A 15,155-nucleotide genomic window follows, 5' to 3' on the forward strand; every position below is an offset into this window, starting at 1 on the left:
CCACAATCTTTTCTGGGCAACAAGCGATTTCTTTCTGGTTTTCCAAAACTTGCGAAGCGATGGCGACAAGTGGCCCTTTGCGACAGCCATAGCGACAGCAAACCCTGTCATCGTCGCTCTAAAATCGTGTGCATGTGGTTGGACCTTAAAGTTTCGTATTGGCAGGAAGTGACCATCGGCTGGTGCGGGAAGTTTCGTGACCTTCACTCGCTGTGTGCTTGTCAGCTGCGATGTCTCTACTCTCATCGTTCCTGAACCCCGCTGTGGCGCATATATATTTAAGAAAGACTGGGTACATGCCGCGCACAGATAGAAAAACCATACGGCATGCGGCAGCGGGCGAAGGGGGGGGGGGGGGAGATTGATTGATTGATATGTGGGATTTAACGTCCCAAAACTACCATATTATTATGAGAGGCGTCATAGTGGAGGGCTCCGGAAATTTGACCACCTGGGTTTCTTTAGTGTGCACCATAATCTGAGTGTTCACGGGCCTACGACATTTCCGCCTCAATTGAAATGCAGACGCCGCAGCCAGGATTCGATCTCGGGACCTGCGTGCCAGCAGCAGAGTACCTTAGCCACTAGACCACCGCGCCCGGGCGGGGGGGAGAAAGCAAGCCGAGATAATAAAAATGGAAGATATCCAACGGGCAAGGAGGCACCAGGTGTCTGTTAGTGGGACTGCTGCGGACGAATGTAGGGAGTGCGTTTATTACGCGCGGAAAAGAAAAATCCAAATTTTGTCAACTAAAGTTGGGGGTGCATTTATTATGCGAGTGCGTTCGTTATGTGAGTAAATACGGTGTATAAATATAGTAGCCTATCGCAAGGGAACTGTAAAAATATGACGGATGGATGGCGAATGCTAAAGTTCCAAATTTAACCAAGCCTGCGTTTCAGCGTGGATGCAGAGAACGAGGGGAACAGTTGGCGAGGCAGCGCGACAAGCCCTCACAGTGGCAAAGATGGCGAGATAGAGACACTCGAGCAGTTCTGGTGACCCGTCAATAGGTTTGAGGGTTCGGCTACGGTGTTCTAGGGACCGTAGTTCGGGGGAAGTCTTCGAAAGAAGTCCTTCGCACTTCCAGCCCGTTTGACTGCGCTCGCTCGGTGAGGCATGCGCCCAGTGCACCGATCTAAAGCATCCAAAGGTCCAAAGTCTCTTTGTGCATGCGGCGGTGAGCTGGCTCGGGTGGGTCGGGGAGTGCAAAGTGAGTAAATATATATATATATATATATATATATATATATATATATATATATATATATATATATATATATATATATATATATATACATATACATATATATATATATATATTTTGTAAAGCAGGCAAAATATTACGGGTGCCGAAAATATGTGAGTCAATTTGGTAAAAACATGTGACTGTGCTAGTGCGCTATCATACTTGAGCGTTCTCAACTGTGCTTCGAGCAGGAGAACAGTATGTGCAGCGTTTTCTTATCAATGACCTGTAGCATCCACTAAGAACTTACTGTGAAACCTTGACAGGGTAAATTTAACTATTTGGACAGTTAGGGATCTTCACTTAAAGGGACCCACAACTGGGCTGAACGGGTGATTAGATTCCGGTGGAAAGGAAAATGCATGAATTATGGTGATAGGTAACAGCATACTTTTTGCAATTTGAGTAGGATTTATATTTTTAAATTGCGTTTAAAAGTAACCAAAACGGCGTGTTGTGCCCCTAGCGCAAGAGCCATGAAACACAATTATGAAGTCCTAATATGATTATTTAAAGCGCACCAGAATAAGAGCTTAAATTGTGAATATGTATGTTATTGTTCATTTTCGTTTGTTTCTATGTGGCTTACAAAGTAAAAGAAGTACATCATGAAAAGTGGCGCTGCTTTCGTAGCCTCTGCAGGGAAACGGGTGCCAGTTGCGCATTCGCGTGGCCGCGCGGCGCTTCCACAGTAGCTCGATTCTCATCGCGTCGGGCGCGTTCAAGAAGCACGTGGGATTTTAAATGCGATAGCTGCGGCGCGCGAAATGCTGTACACTTACTGCTTGGAGAATCGTTTCATGCGTGCTGCTGGGGGTGGCGATGGTGGCAGTCCATTGGATTCATCGCTACTGCTGTCGTTTGTCGAAACATGTCGCTCTGGCTCTACTTGATAGGGACCCAAATTTTACGCTCGCATGCGAGCCAAAAATCGTTCCTCTGAATCCCTCAAGTTGTCCAGCGATGACATATCGAAGCCGTCCAACTACGGCCGCACGTCGTGCATTTCATTTTCGAAGGCTTGGCTTAGCTCGACTTCGCTAAAGTAAAAAAACGACCTTTGCACGACCAAAGGTACTTGCACGAGAAGCCCCTGGAAAATGCTGTAGCTCTTGTAAAATAATTTAATTTAGCATGCTAGAAAGCAGTAGTGGCGAGACTGCAGGCTTGACAAACACATTACGTGTTTGTACTTAGGTCTTCGCTTTTCATTACTGCTGGCGTTACACTGGCGCATAATCGCTATCTCGATCACATTCACTGCTTGCAGCATGTCTTTTTAAGACTGCATAATCGCCACAAATCGAGAAATTCTAATTGTAAATGTTCTACGGTGTTTTCCGCGTTACTATTCCGTGATTACAAGGTCTGACCGGTAAGCTTTCTGTTGCACTCAAGAAAACGGGTACCATAAATATTGGTTGTGGGTCTCTTTCATCGAATCTTACTGAAATGCAAAGCAAGTTGCACTCTTCCCTAGCTCATAATTTACATTGTGGATGAATGGTGATGTTCATATGCTGCTACTGTAAATTTTTGTCAATAATATGATTAGTCAATACAGAATCAGATTAGTAACTGCTATTGATAAAAGGTATTGCAAGCCATTTTTTCTGAGTAATAAAAAAATACAATTTTCAAGACTTAGCATGTGATTCTTATCTGATCATTATAGGCCAGATTTTCAGGCACTAAAAAGTGTGTTTTAGGCACCAAAGACAGGCAGGTAAAACACTTTTAGGCCTTCATGATCATAAATACAGGCACAATAAACTCATCAAAAATTGAAATAATTAAAATAAAGACATCGGTGATTTGTATCTATGACAAGAAGCAAAAAAAAGGCATTGTTAAAGGTAGCACAAAGGCACCAACGGTTGAACATAGGCATGCATTTCCCATGCGATTCGCAGATTACGGATTTTCGTTTTATTGTCCAGTATTGTGAGTCTTGTCCACCGTCCAATCACGCCTCTGCTGGGTCTCTTTTGTTTCGTCGAGGCTGGGAAGGGCAGCTCGGAACCAAATAGCCAGACCACTGATACCCCAGAAGAGAGGGATGCCAGGTTTAATCGCATAATTTCTCCACTGTAGGTGAACACCTTAGAGGGGCCCCTCTCTAGGTTTGGGCATTTGGAGCTGACAAACATAATGGATGCACTGGGCACTCAGGATCATGCCTGTTAAGATTTGGAATGCTACGTGTCGCGGATAAATGCAAAACTTCTACTGAACGCCAGTTGCCCTTCTCGCGGGCGTGCGCCCCCAGATGGAGAGAGTGACGTTCAGCGAGGATCGGTCCTAGTTTTTCGTAGCTCCTTTACGTTGACATAGGTGCTCTGACATCACTCACCATACTCTCATCACATCTTGATTAAATGTTGGCTATATATAAAAAAAGAGACGAAAAATGTCTCGTCTCCTGAATATATCCTGCATTTTAAACGGTACCTCATTAAGAGTGTTGCTCGTGAATAATTGTTAAGAGCATTGAACGTAAATTTGTGTGTTCTGTTGTGTAGCATGAATGAGGAGTACTTTGGTTTGAGCTACCTGCTTCATATCACTTCGAAAGAAGCGCAAAGACAAAGGGAAAAGAAAGACAGCGTTCTTTCTCTCTTTGTCTTTCTTTCCCTGAATGCTTACGCTGCCCTTTCAAAATGAGTTTCGTGAAGGAAAGCTGAGAAAAATATTAAAACGTGCGAACGGAAACTCAGCTTACTATTATATTTTTTTTCAATGGCCGCGAGATGCTATACACTAATAAGCCCTCGTATTGCGTCTACCTCGGTGGACCAATGGCTATAGGGTGCCCCGCTGATGACCTGAATGTCGCCAGTTCTATTCCGACCGTGGCGATCGCATCTAGATGGTGGTGAAAAGATAGATGCCCACATACTGCACAATGTCAGTGCACGTTAAAGAACATCAGAGGGTTAAAATTTCCGGAGACCTCCACTACGGCATCCCTCATAACCATATCGTGTTTTTTTTTACGTAAATCCACACATACTACCACTACTACTTCTAGCATTATATGCTACTACTGCTACTACCCCATTTCTCTTGCGTAGCATCGTAGTACAATTTGCTTTGCTTTCCTCCCGCACATGTTTCCCCCTTGTAAACGAGAGTCTTAGTAGGAAGTGCCTTGCAAGACTTGTAGGCTTCCAAATCTTGCGGCCTCTCATGTTGTCAGTGGGTACAGACATCTCTGTTTAGAGCTGCACTCTCTCCGGAAACTGGCCCTGCTGCTGTGGTATAGTGGCTAAGGTACTCGGCTGCTGACTCGCAGGTCGTGGGATCGAATCCCGGCTGCGGCGGCTGCATTTCCGATGGAGGTCGAAATGTTGTAGGCCCGTGTGCTCATATTTGGGTGCACGTTAAAGAACCCCAGGTGGTCCAAATTTCCGAAGCCCTCCACTACGGCGTGTCTCATAATCATATGCTGGTTTTGGGACGTTAAACCCCACATATCAATCAGTCAATCTCCGGAAACTGTCCTAAAGACAAGACCATGCTGCATTTTAAAATGGCTTAGTCAGCCATCGCTCACCCTGGAGTACTCGATCCCCGTCCGAAAAGCAATCTCTTTGGCCTTCTCCTTTGAAACGGGGCTACTGATAGGGAAGGTCGCACTGTGCGCACGCTTGAACCAAAAGAAAATCACATCTTCAATTTCTTAGTACCGTCGAACATCGCTACAACGAACGCTGCTTCAATAAAATTTACGCTACAACGTAAAATTCTCGGTTCTCCCGTCAGCTGTCCATAGGAGTCAATGCATAAATATTCTCTCCACAACGAGCACATTTTCTTCTGCCGTCCCGCTTCAACGAAATTTGACGGTGAAATTCCAGGCTTAGATATTTAATGCTATGCAGTAAACACAATATTTAACATTTTGATGCATTTTCAAAACCTGAAAATACGTCGACAAAGTAAAAAAAAAAAACACCTTGACACCATCAGAAACTGCCACTGTGTACCAAGAATGGGTGCCGTCATTGCTCGATAGACATGGCTATGCGACTGCCCTGCTTTTGCCACTGGCTTGCTTTTTAACCGCAAAGCCGAACCATGAGACTCAAGTAACTAGAAGAATAAGAATGGGGTGGAGCACATTTGGCAAGCACTCTCAAATCATTACAGGTAGATTGTCACTATCCCTCAAGAGGAACGTATATAACAGCTGCATCTTGCCAGTACTAAGCTACGGAGCAGAAACCTGGAGACTTACAAAGAGAGTTCAGCTTAAATTGAGGATGATGCAGCGAGCAGTGGAAAGGAAAATGGTAGGTGTAACCTTAAGAGACAAGAAGAAAGCAGAGTGGATTAGGGAACAAACCGGGGTTAAGGATATCACAGTTGAAACCAAGAAGAGGAAATGAACATGGGCCGGGCATGTAGCACGTAGACAGGATAACTGCTAGTCATCAAGGGTAACTAACTGGATTCCTAGAGAAGGCAAGTGGGTTAGGGGGAGACAGAAGGTTAGGTGGGCAGGTGGGATGAAGAAGTTTGCGGCTATATATTGGTAGCAGCAAGCACAGGACCGAGTTGACTGGCGGAACATGGGAGAGGCCTTTGTTCTGCAGTGGACGTAGTCGGGCTGCTCCTGCTGCTGCTGCTGCTGATGATGCTTTTGAGCCACAGGTGATCCGAAGCTCGGTCACTCAGTTCATGGTTTCCTTCACGTAGCTGCTGGGTGCAATGGCGGACCGGTGCCTTTTCTAATGCTTATCATTCTGTTTGCACTAGGCCAGTTTGGTAACTAATCAGAGTGGCTGTTCGTCCGCATTATCAACAAAATCAGCCAGCCGTGAGTAATGGATAAGAATGGCATAGAATAAGGCAAAAGTCAGCGCTGCACAATACCCTGCTTCCATCTCGGCATTGTCGGATACACTTTGAGCTTTGGAAATAAAGGTTCGTTTGTTTGGCTAGCTCAGATCATCTATAATTTTTGATTTCACAACGAAATTTGCACTTCAACAAAATTTTTTCCACACCCTGTCAGTTTCGTTGTAGCGGGGTTCGACTGTACGGCATCGTTCTCATCTTCATCCCGCACGGGGCGAAGTCCCCAAGCTTGAGCGCTTCTTTCCTTGGTTCTTGAGTATCCTCGACAGTGTGGACTTTGGAATGTCGAACCTCTTCGCAATTTCGGTCTTTGATCGGTGTTGCAGCAATTTTTTGATGGTCCTTACTTTCTGACAGTACATTGCGCTACCTATATGTTTCCATCTCAAATTTATGACGAGCCATGGATCGCTGCTTGCATGCGTGAACATGTGCGATCACTGGATTGACTTGTCTAGCTTCGGTATTCATTTCATAGTTGACTGCCATGGCCATTCCCAATCTTCATGGATTTCGACAGTTTGAGTTTCATTTAAAAACTATATAGCAAAACGAATCTTTCGATTACACGGAACTTTGATAATTATATATAAAGGAGACCAACGAAATGTTTCTTCATGGTTTCGTCTATGCGGGCTTTCTGTTTAAACCTGTTTCATTTTATGAGCATCTGCTGTAGTCTATATAAACAGTGCTTTACTTTTCATCTAGTGGGCACTTTGTCACAATGTTTTTTATTGCAATTGAGGATTGGCTGAAATCTTTGTTATGGTGCACTGGTTCTGTCGGGGCCTTGCCAATCTGGAAACATTCATTGCTGCTGTTGGCTACTCATAGTTGGTAGGTGTAAGCGCTCTCCTACTCATTGCGCCACCTTCATTCAAAATTTAGTGAGCAGGTAACACCTACATAAATTGCAGGTCTTGTGAACCAAGGAAAATTGCTGATCAATCTTTTTCATTGTCACAAAAATAAAAAAAGAGGGGCGTATAGTGGGAATGGGTTACCACCTGTACAGTTTTCGAGCGTTATTAGAGCATTGCTTATGTGCAGTTTACTGCTGCTGTGTAGTGGAAACCTCAGAGAGAAAGAGAAAATAAGGAGAAAGGTGGGGAGGGTAACCAGGGCTCAGCCCCAGTTGGCTCCCCCGCACTGGAAAAGGGGAGAGGGGAAGGAAAGTTGTAGGGGAGTAGAAAAAAGTCACTGGCTGGGCGGACGCGTAACAGTTTCACATCACTAACGATAAAGCAGGTCGTTGTCCTTGAAAAAAACGCAACAGCGCTTTCGTTTCCTTTCGGAATTGGGATGGGATGGTTCCAATACTTTCTCAAAAGTGAAATCACTTCGGTCCAGTTGATATAGGACACTGCGCAGGTGAAGCCTCTCGTTTGTGTATGCTGGGCAGTAACATAAGAAGTGTTGAATAGTCTCATCGACGGCGCAGTCGTTGCACTCCGCACTGTTTGCCGTCCCAATCTTAAGAAGAGGGAAACCTCAGCTTTTTTCAAACCAATGGATACCACTGAAGGCAAGTTTTGTTGAGGGTCAGTTTTTATAACCTCCAGTTTCTCAGAGTTGCAAATAGTCTTACTAGGTCTGTTTCAAGCCAGACTGAGGCCCGAGCTTAAAGCTCCTAGACCAGAGTATGGCGCAGACCCAAGTCGACAAATGCTTACCTGACTGTAGTCGTCTAGCCAACCCGGACTCATGCAGACTTACAGTGTATGTGCCTAAATTTGGGTACCCTGCATGAGGTTAAACTGAATGTATGTCATAGAATACCACCTACATTGCTGCTGTACATATAGTTCCAGTGTAACTATCCATGGTGCACTATCAGCACTTACCGAGGAACAGGTGTTGAAGGGGAGGGATGTACAGGTGGACCCGAATAAATCATTTCAACTTATAGTAGTTCTAATTTTATTATTGCTTAGTTATGAATGTTGCCAGATTACTTGGTATATATTTTTCGTTACAGTGCAACAAGTTGAAAGAAAAGATCACTAAGGTACGGGAGATTCTTGGCAAGAAGGACACTGAATCTGCAGAATCTATAAAGCAGGCAACAAATGACTTGCAACAAGCATCTCTCAAGCTTTTTGAAATGGCATACAAGAAGGTAAGTAATCCATACCAACTGCATATACAGAACATTTAGTAACAGGTTGCATGGCTGTCACGTGTGGTCATTGTAATTTAGTGCAGTTGATTTCTGATATATAATGCTTGAAAGAGATACTAAAATGCAGTAGAATCCCGGTGATGTGAATCTCAAGGTGCTGCGAAAATGTTTGGATCACCTGAAATTTCGTATTTCCACAAAACTAGTGAAATTCATTTCCAAACCAGGACATACACAAAAAACATTCACAGTTAAACTTGGATATTTCGAAATTGACCAATTGGCAAAAGGTTTCGTGTCAAAGAAGTTTTAGTTGTATGGTGTTTCAGTATGAAAACTTGTAAAGAGAAAAGAATTGCATAAGTTATATAATCAAGGTGGAAACGAGGGTAGACTTCATGTAAAACATTTATTTCGGGGGGGGGGGGGGGGGACCGTGTTATTTTGCTATGTGGCTTGTTTGTGAAGGGGCAGCATACCCGAACGGGGCTGCTCAGTCGTCATGTAGTGATCCTGCAACATGGCGCACAATGTCAGTGACATCCAACACTTTCATATCTGAATACATAGCACGTAATAAGTCGACCTTCTGAAGATCCATCATCGCGGTCATAGACACTTTCCACCAGTGTATAAACTCGCATATCCTCAGTAGGGACAGCGCAATTGTCCAAGGCTTCTTTGTTCATGTACAGTGAAATCACGGTTTTCCAAGCTTCGGCGAGATTAGGTGGGCCCAGTGCCTCACCACTTTTCCGTGTGCAGGGGAGAGGGGATACGCGGTCTATGCGGGTAGGAGCATTTCATGCAGTGAACCCTTTCCCTATCGAAGATGAACTGGTCTTATTAAGCCTGAAAAAAGAATTTAGGTGTTCCACAGTTTAATCATTTTGCTGTGTTCTCTTTCATCAGATTGCGCTGTAATTTAAAAGAAAGAAATGTGCTGAAGGCATGCATTGAAGTCGAGAAACGAGGTGATTCTAGCAAACGTGATTAGAAAATGGCGCCATCCTATATGTGCGAGTGGCGTGCGCATGCTGGCAACAGTTATTTTGAGAAAAAAAAAATAACTGAAGAATGCACTTGTTTGCCGAGTTCTGTTGAATAATTTCAGTTGACCTGCAAGCGTGGCAGCAACTACCGTAAAAACTGGAATATATGTCAAATTAAAAAAAAAAATGCAATGAAAAGTCCACCCCCGTTTTATATACCGCAAAAGCCCACACCCCATGTATAGCTTGGTCTTTTTCCCCATGATTATAGGGTACGAAATTTTGGCCCCGTACTTTATGCGGGTCCCAAGAATTTTTGGCGAAAGTTGAGTTTTGGTTTCGGCATAGCGCGGTGCTATCATCATCATCAGGTGTTAGCGCGCTTCTACGCTTGGTGTTGGGGAGTGTTAGCGGCGGTAGGAGGCATTAGTCGTACAGGCCCACGTGTGCAACAGTGGTCAGTGGGTTTTGCTTCAACTTGGCGGCCATAACGACGGCCACGATATTGCTCCTGTGATTTTACGCCATTTCAGTACTGTGCAGGCAGTACTCGGCTGCTTTTAATAGGCAAGTTATCGCTGCTGCCAAAACCATTAGCAACTGTGCAGTGGAGTGGCAGTTCAGTCTTAGTCGTACAGGCCCACGCGTGCAACAGTGGTCAGTGGGTTTTGCTTCAACTTGGCGGCCATAACGACGGCCACGATATTGCTCCTGTGATTTTACGCCATTTTAGTACTGCGGAGGCAGTACTCGGCTGCTTTTAATAGGCAAGTTATCGCTTCTGCCAAAACCATTAGCAACTGTGCAGTGGAGTGGCAGTTCAGAGTCAATGACCGGAGCATTCGCTGTTGGTTGAAGTAGAAGGATGCGCTCTTTGCTTGCAGCGGCCAGCGAAAAAGTTTCCGTGGATTAGAAAATGGAACGTTTCCTGACGTGGAGTGAGAACTCGCACACTTTGTGCGGGAGCAGCGAGCTGCACATCTTGCTGTTAACATTGAGCTGCTACAAGCGAAGGCAAGGGAGATCGCTCGAGACAAAAGCATTCAGCTGGATGATTTCAAAGCGAGCAAGCATTGGGTGTCTCTCCCTTCATGTGCCGCACTGGGTCGATCTCGCAGAAGCTACCCAAGAGCTATCAAGAGGACCTTGCATTGCGAAAGACTGTCTCCTTTCAGCTGGGCCAGATCGGCTACAGGGATCAAACGCCGGTCTACCTGGATATGCCCTCGGCAGTGGTGCAAGAGCTGTGCCAATTGCGCCAATTTGATGCAATTTCAAATTGTTGCGCCGAGCTACGCCGAAACCGTGAGATTTGCTGCAATTGCGCCACGCTGTGCGAAATTGCCCAGCCAGCGTCAAAATTTTCTTGGGTGCACTAGTTTCGGGGAGAAATGTAGGCCACGTCGGCCACCTGCAGTTCGCGCCATCCGTCAAAGTGCACAGGCCCCAACTATAGTGCCTAGAATGTACTTGAAATATGACCAGATAAAGTAACTACACTACGTGCCCATCAGTTGGTTGACCGCAGCGGATACCTATCAGCGGGGGCGAGATGACGGAACTTCAAGACAAAAATGCATTGCTGTAGCCACCAATGCTTCGTGCGAAATGTGAATTTCCTTGCCTGAAAACATGGCTATGGTTTGTTAGGAACTAAAGCGGGAAGCGTATGCCACGCTTTCCTCACGCGAACAAGGCCGACCTGCTGCAAACGCTGGCATTGCCAGCGACCATGTCGGTTGTCTTAGCAGTGGCACATAAAACATTTTTATTGTTTGTTTTGAAGTTGTATCGTCCTGGCCACAGTCCTGGCGGTGATATCCCGTACCGTCGCCAGGCCAACGGTTGCGCGCCATTGTTACTTTACCTGGTCGAACGTGCTCTTCAAGGGAGCAGAAGCGTCACCTTACTCCCCGGTGAGAGAAGAAAAAAAAAGGTGAAAAGTTGGGGGAGGTGCAGTGGTTAGAACAGTTTTTGGCTTTGGTTCTAACCCGCGCAGAGAACGCTGCTTAACTCTTTCGTTACCACTCCTATTCGAATCGATCACTGGTGATTGACGCTTTTTGGTAATTGATTTTGGCATGTTAAATTTCTTTCTCGTGCACCCAGCAATTTCTGGTAGTTAGTTCAGCCACTCAACTTTCAGAATTTTTTAATTTGCCAACTTGGGCAACATAGCGATTTTTTTTATAGACTTTTGCACGAACCAATGTGCGTGTGTAGTTGAAAAAATCCACTAGGTTGGCGAACTTGACAGAAGTGCGTGCCCCTCATGATTATGCTGCAGTAACATCGAAGTTCTGTAATGAAAAGAAACTTTGCAGGCTAAATATCGAATTGATGTGTTAGCTTCGCAATTTGACCCAGTTGAGCTGTAATAATTGTCAGCCAGTTGTCAGTTGAGCTGTAATAAATGTCAGCTAACCAATAGAGAGATGTTGCTAGAAGTCAGGGAAAATTAAATCTGCAAAAAAGTATTGCCCAAGGTCTGCCGCATGTATAAAATGTGCAGGTGGCTCTCACAGCCAGTTTCCAGCTGCTTTGGTTTTACTTGTATCATATCAGACACAGGCTCACATCTAGTGTCACTAGTCGCTCCTATCACGCGGTCCTCACGTGCGCATCAGCGCTGCCAAACACATGCGCTGCATGGAATTGTCTTGCGAGCCCACCTGAATTGAGTGAGAACGAGCTGAGATTTCGTGAATGACAGCACCTCAGCTTCAAGTTTTATGGCGACAATGTTTTGCGTCAGCCTGAGACATCCGTAGGCGTTCATGGGTTTCCTTTGTTTAAATGCTCAAGTTATCTCCTCTGCCGCAAGTCCATATAGCTTCTGACCTTTGTGCATAATCTTATAGTTACTCGGGTTACGTGGGTGGTCCACACTTAGCCAGCGCGCGGTGTGGTGGCGCTGGCTGCAGAGCTTCTCCTAACGGCAAGGAGGCCCCCGGAGCACATCTTGGCGCTTACTACGTAGCTGTGCGAAACATTTTAGTACTGCACACGATATTGTCTTTTTTTATTACAATATGCGAAAATATGCAAAGGAATATGCTCGAATGCATATATTGCCAACCTATGCGGAGTGAGGTGGCTCATGCAAACAGGTGATGTTAGATGAAATAGCGAAGTTAATTTGACGTCTCATTTATAGAGGGATTATTCACATCACGGGTATCCATCTGTATTGAAATACCTAGAGACACTTATCGCAAGGCAACGAAAATTTACTGAGAAGAGCGTACGAGTACACGTGTCTCTCTCGTAAAACCATGCAATGCTTCACCGCATGGCATGAGCAGTGAAGCAGCACCCTGGTTCTGATCTTTGTCTATGTGAAGAGAAACATTTTATACAACATCAATTATTTTCATATTGTTCCTGGGTCATTTATCTACAAAATGTATATTTTGAATTTTCTTTGTTTTGAACCTTTTTGCATGTATAGTGTTTTTTATTTCACTGTTTACCAACTGGTGACGAAAAATCTCGCACTTTTCACATTTTTGTTCATTCTGAAGTATTTTTGTTGCTCTACAACCTATATCTTTTGGAAAGAGCATTTCATTCTGCAAAGTTTTGTATGCTGCAATGCGTTAGCACAGCCGAACTTTCAAGTTCAGCCATGCTAATGGTGGGCCAGGAAATGTTTCCTTATACAGTCGAGTCCACAACGGCCCCACTTAAAACGAACTTTCGCTTAAAACGAACAATATCCGTGTGACCGTGAAAATATACATTGGTTCAATGGCACAAAATCGCACTTACAACGAACGTCTCCGAGTGTCGCAGATCGGTTACAGCGAACGGAGTCGGCGGTCTGCGGACTTTCCTGGCAAACAATTTTGACCACCGATCAGGCATCGGTGAGGTGCCTATACACTGTTATTGTTAAACGCCGACCCTGCCTCCGCGCCCCTTTAGTTTCCGCTCTCCCCCACTGCTTTTTGTTAGGCACCCCTCCGTCCTTTGTCCCCCCGCTACTCTGAGCGCCCCACATCTCCAGACGAGGCCAGTGTTTTCACACTGCCACCGATCTTTCGAAGACCGGTTGGCCATCTACCCTGTTTTTGATCGCTGGTACTGTCGTTGGCGCCGCCGGCCTGGAGTGACCAGACCACTTGCAAACATCGTCGGCCACCAACTGTACCCGATAGTCTGCGTTTAGTGCACGCGCGTACGCCACCCCCACCGACTCAGATAATTTGCGATTCATTCTGTGTTTAGGACTTGTTCTCGCTCACTTCGCACTCGGCTCAGCATGCCTTCTGCGCGCGTGCGGAAGCGCGAAAACGGCTGTTAACTTGCGCGGAACGAATCACGAAATATCGAAGTTCGTGAGGCCACACAAACCCGCTGGCGCAACAAACGATTTCTTGACCACGGCCGCCGATTCTTCGAACACCGCCGCGCGCACTGATTCAGGCGGCCATGCACTCTTTCCAAGTTTTTCTATGTGCGAGTTTCGCGGACCTTTCAAGCTAGCTACGCAACCTGCCTCCTTCCCGTGTGTTTTTGTTTTCAAATTCGCCCTCCTGCCGCATCCTCCCCTCTCTTTATCGCAACTCCTTGCCCTTCTCTCGCAAGTCTGCTCGCCTCTCTTGATCACAACCCCTTCGCCAGTCTGCACTGCTCGCCCCGCTGCGGTGGTCTAGTGGCTTAGGTACTCGGCTGCTGACCCGCAGGTCGCGGGTTCGAATCCCGGCTGCGGCGGCTGCATTTCCGATGGAGGCGGAAATGTTCTAGGCCCGTGTGCTCAGATTTGGGTGCACGTTAAAGAACCCCAGGTGGTCAAAATTTCCGGAGCCCTTCATTACGGCGTCTCTCATAATCATATGGTGGTTTTGGGACGTTAAGCCCCATATATCAATCGTCTGCACTGCTCCGCGATGCTCGCCACGCTGCCTCGAATTAGTTTCGTTTTCTGATTGGAAACGGGCCCAGAGCTGTTCTACGCGCTCTGGCATGTGTGTCGCGTGTGCGCGTCTTGCTCGCTCTTGGTGTGCGTGTGTGGTCATGATGGTCGACGGGAGGACTAGCAAGCTTTTTCGTGCCGCTCAACAAAACGTCGAAAGTGTGATCGCTTGGCTTGAGCGTAATCCGCGCGTTAGGTGCCGCGTTGCGGAGCGCTTGCTCAGCTGTACGGGCGTCCTGGTATTCAGCTGTGGAGATGAACATTTCGTGGGCGGCGGTGATAGCTACATGCGCGCGAAACTGTTTTTGCGAGGCCGACTTCGTCGTCATCGGGCCCGATGCCGAGCCTGAAGCTTCCGAACAGGACCACTGCGGCGGCGATTTGTGGCGGCGCGTCGTCGACTCCGACCTATGAGAATGGGTGGGACATCTGTTGCGATGGTTTAATTACGGCCGATGATGATGCTGACACTGCGGAACCGTGCATGGATTAGGGCATAGTGAATGAAGTACGTAGCGAGAGAGATTTGGAGGAATCGGATTGCGAGAACGACGAAACTTTGGAGCCAGTGCCTCATGCAGCTTATGCCACGGGCCTCGGCGAACGAGCACCCTGCTGTTTTAAGTGAACTCGAGACCGCCCTTATCGCTTCTGTTCTTCGAAACACGTGCATCAAGGACTTTTTGGGGCAAAAAAGTTTGTTTTCACTCGCAACTTTTTTAAAAAGCTGTGTTTCATTTACTACGAACTTCGGGATACAGCGAACGGATGCCGCGCCACGCTCAGGTTCGTTATAAGCGGGCTTGACTGTACATAATTTCGTATAGCACGTATGGTTCGTCCTCCTCACTGCTGCTACTGCTAGCAGAACTAGTTGTCTCGTTGTCACTCTAAGGGAGACGTAAACCAGCAGCAGCGTGTCCAGCAGAGTCAAATGACGCCATTTGAGCAATGTAGACAAGTAGAAAGGGTGCGCCTCAAAAAAAAAAAGCACTGCTGAAGACAAT

The 15,155-nt window shown here is 46.2% G+C and overlaps 1 protein-coding gene across 1 annotated transcript in view; it reads left to right on the forward strand.

Annotated features, from left to right (window-relative positions):
* Positions 1 to 15,155, forward strand: part of Hsc70-5 (Heat shock protein 70 cognate 5) — an 83,197-nt gene that overhangs the window by 66,114 nt on the left and 1,928 nt on the right. Inside the window, exon 14 of the mRNA XM_037427397.2 lies at positions 8,095 to 8,235. Within this exon, the coding sequence (XP_037283294.1) occupies positions 8,095 to 8,235 (141 nt within the window). The remainder of the gene's footprint in view (positions 1 to 8,094; positions 8,236 to 15,155) is intronic.

Source organism: Rhipicephalus microplus, chromosome X (genome assembly GCF_043290135.1).
Source record: "Rhipicephalus microplus isolate Deutch F79 chromosome X, USDA_Rmic, whole genome shotgun sequence".
Taxonomy (NCBI): Eukaryota; Metazoa; Arthropoda; class Arachnida; order Ixodida; family Ixodidae; genus Rhipicephalus; species Rhipicephalus microplus.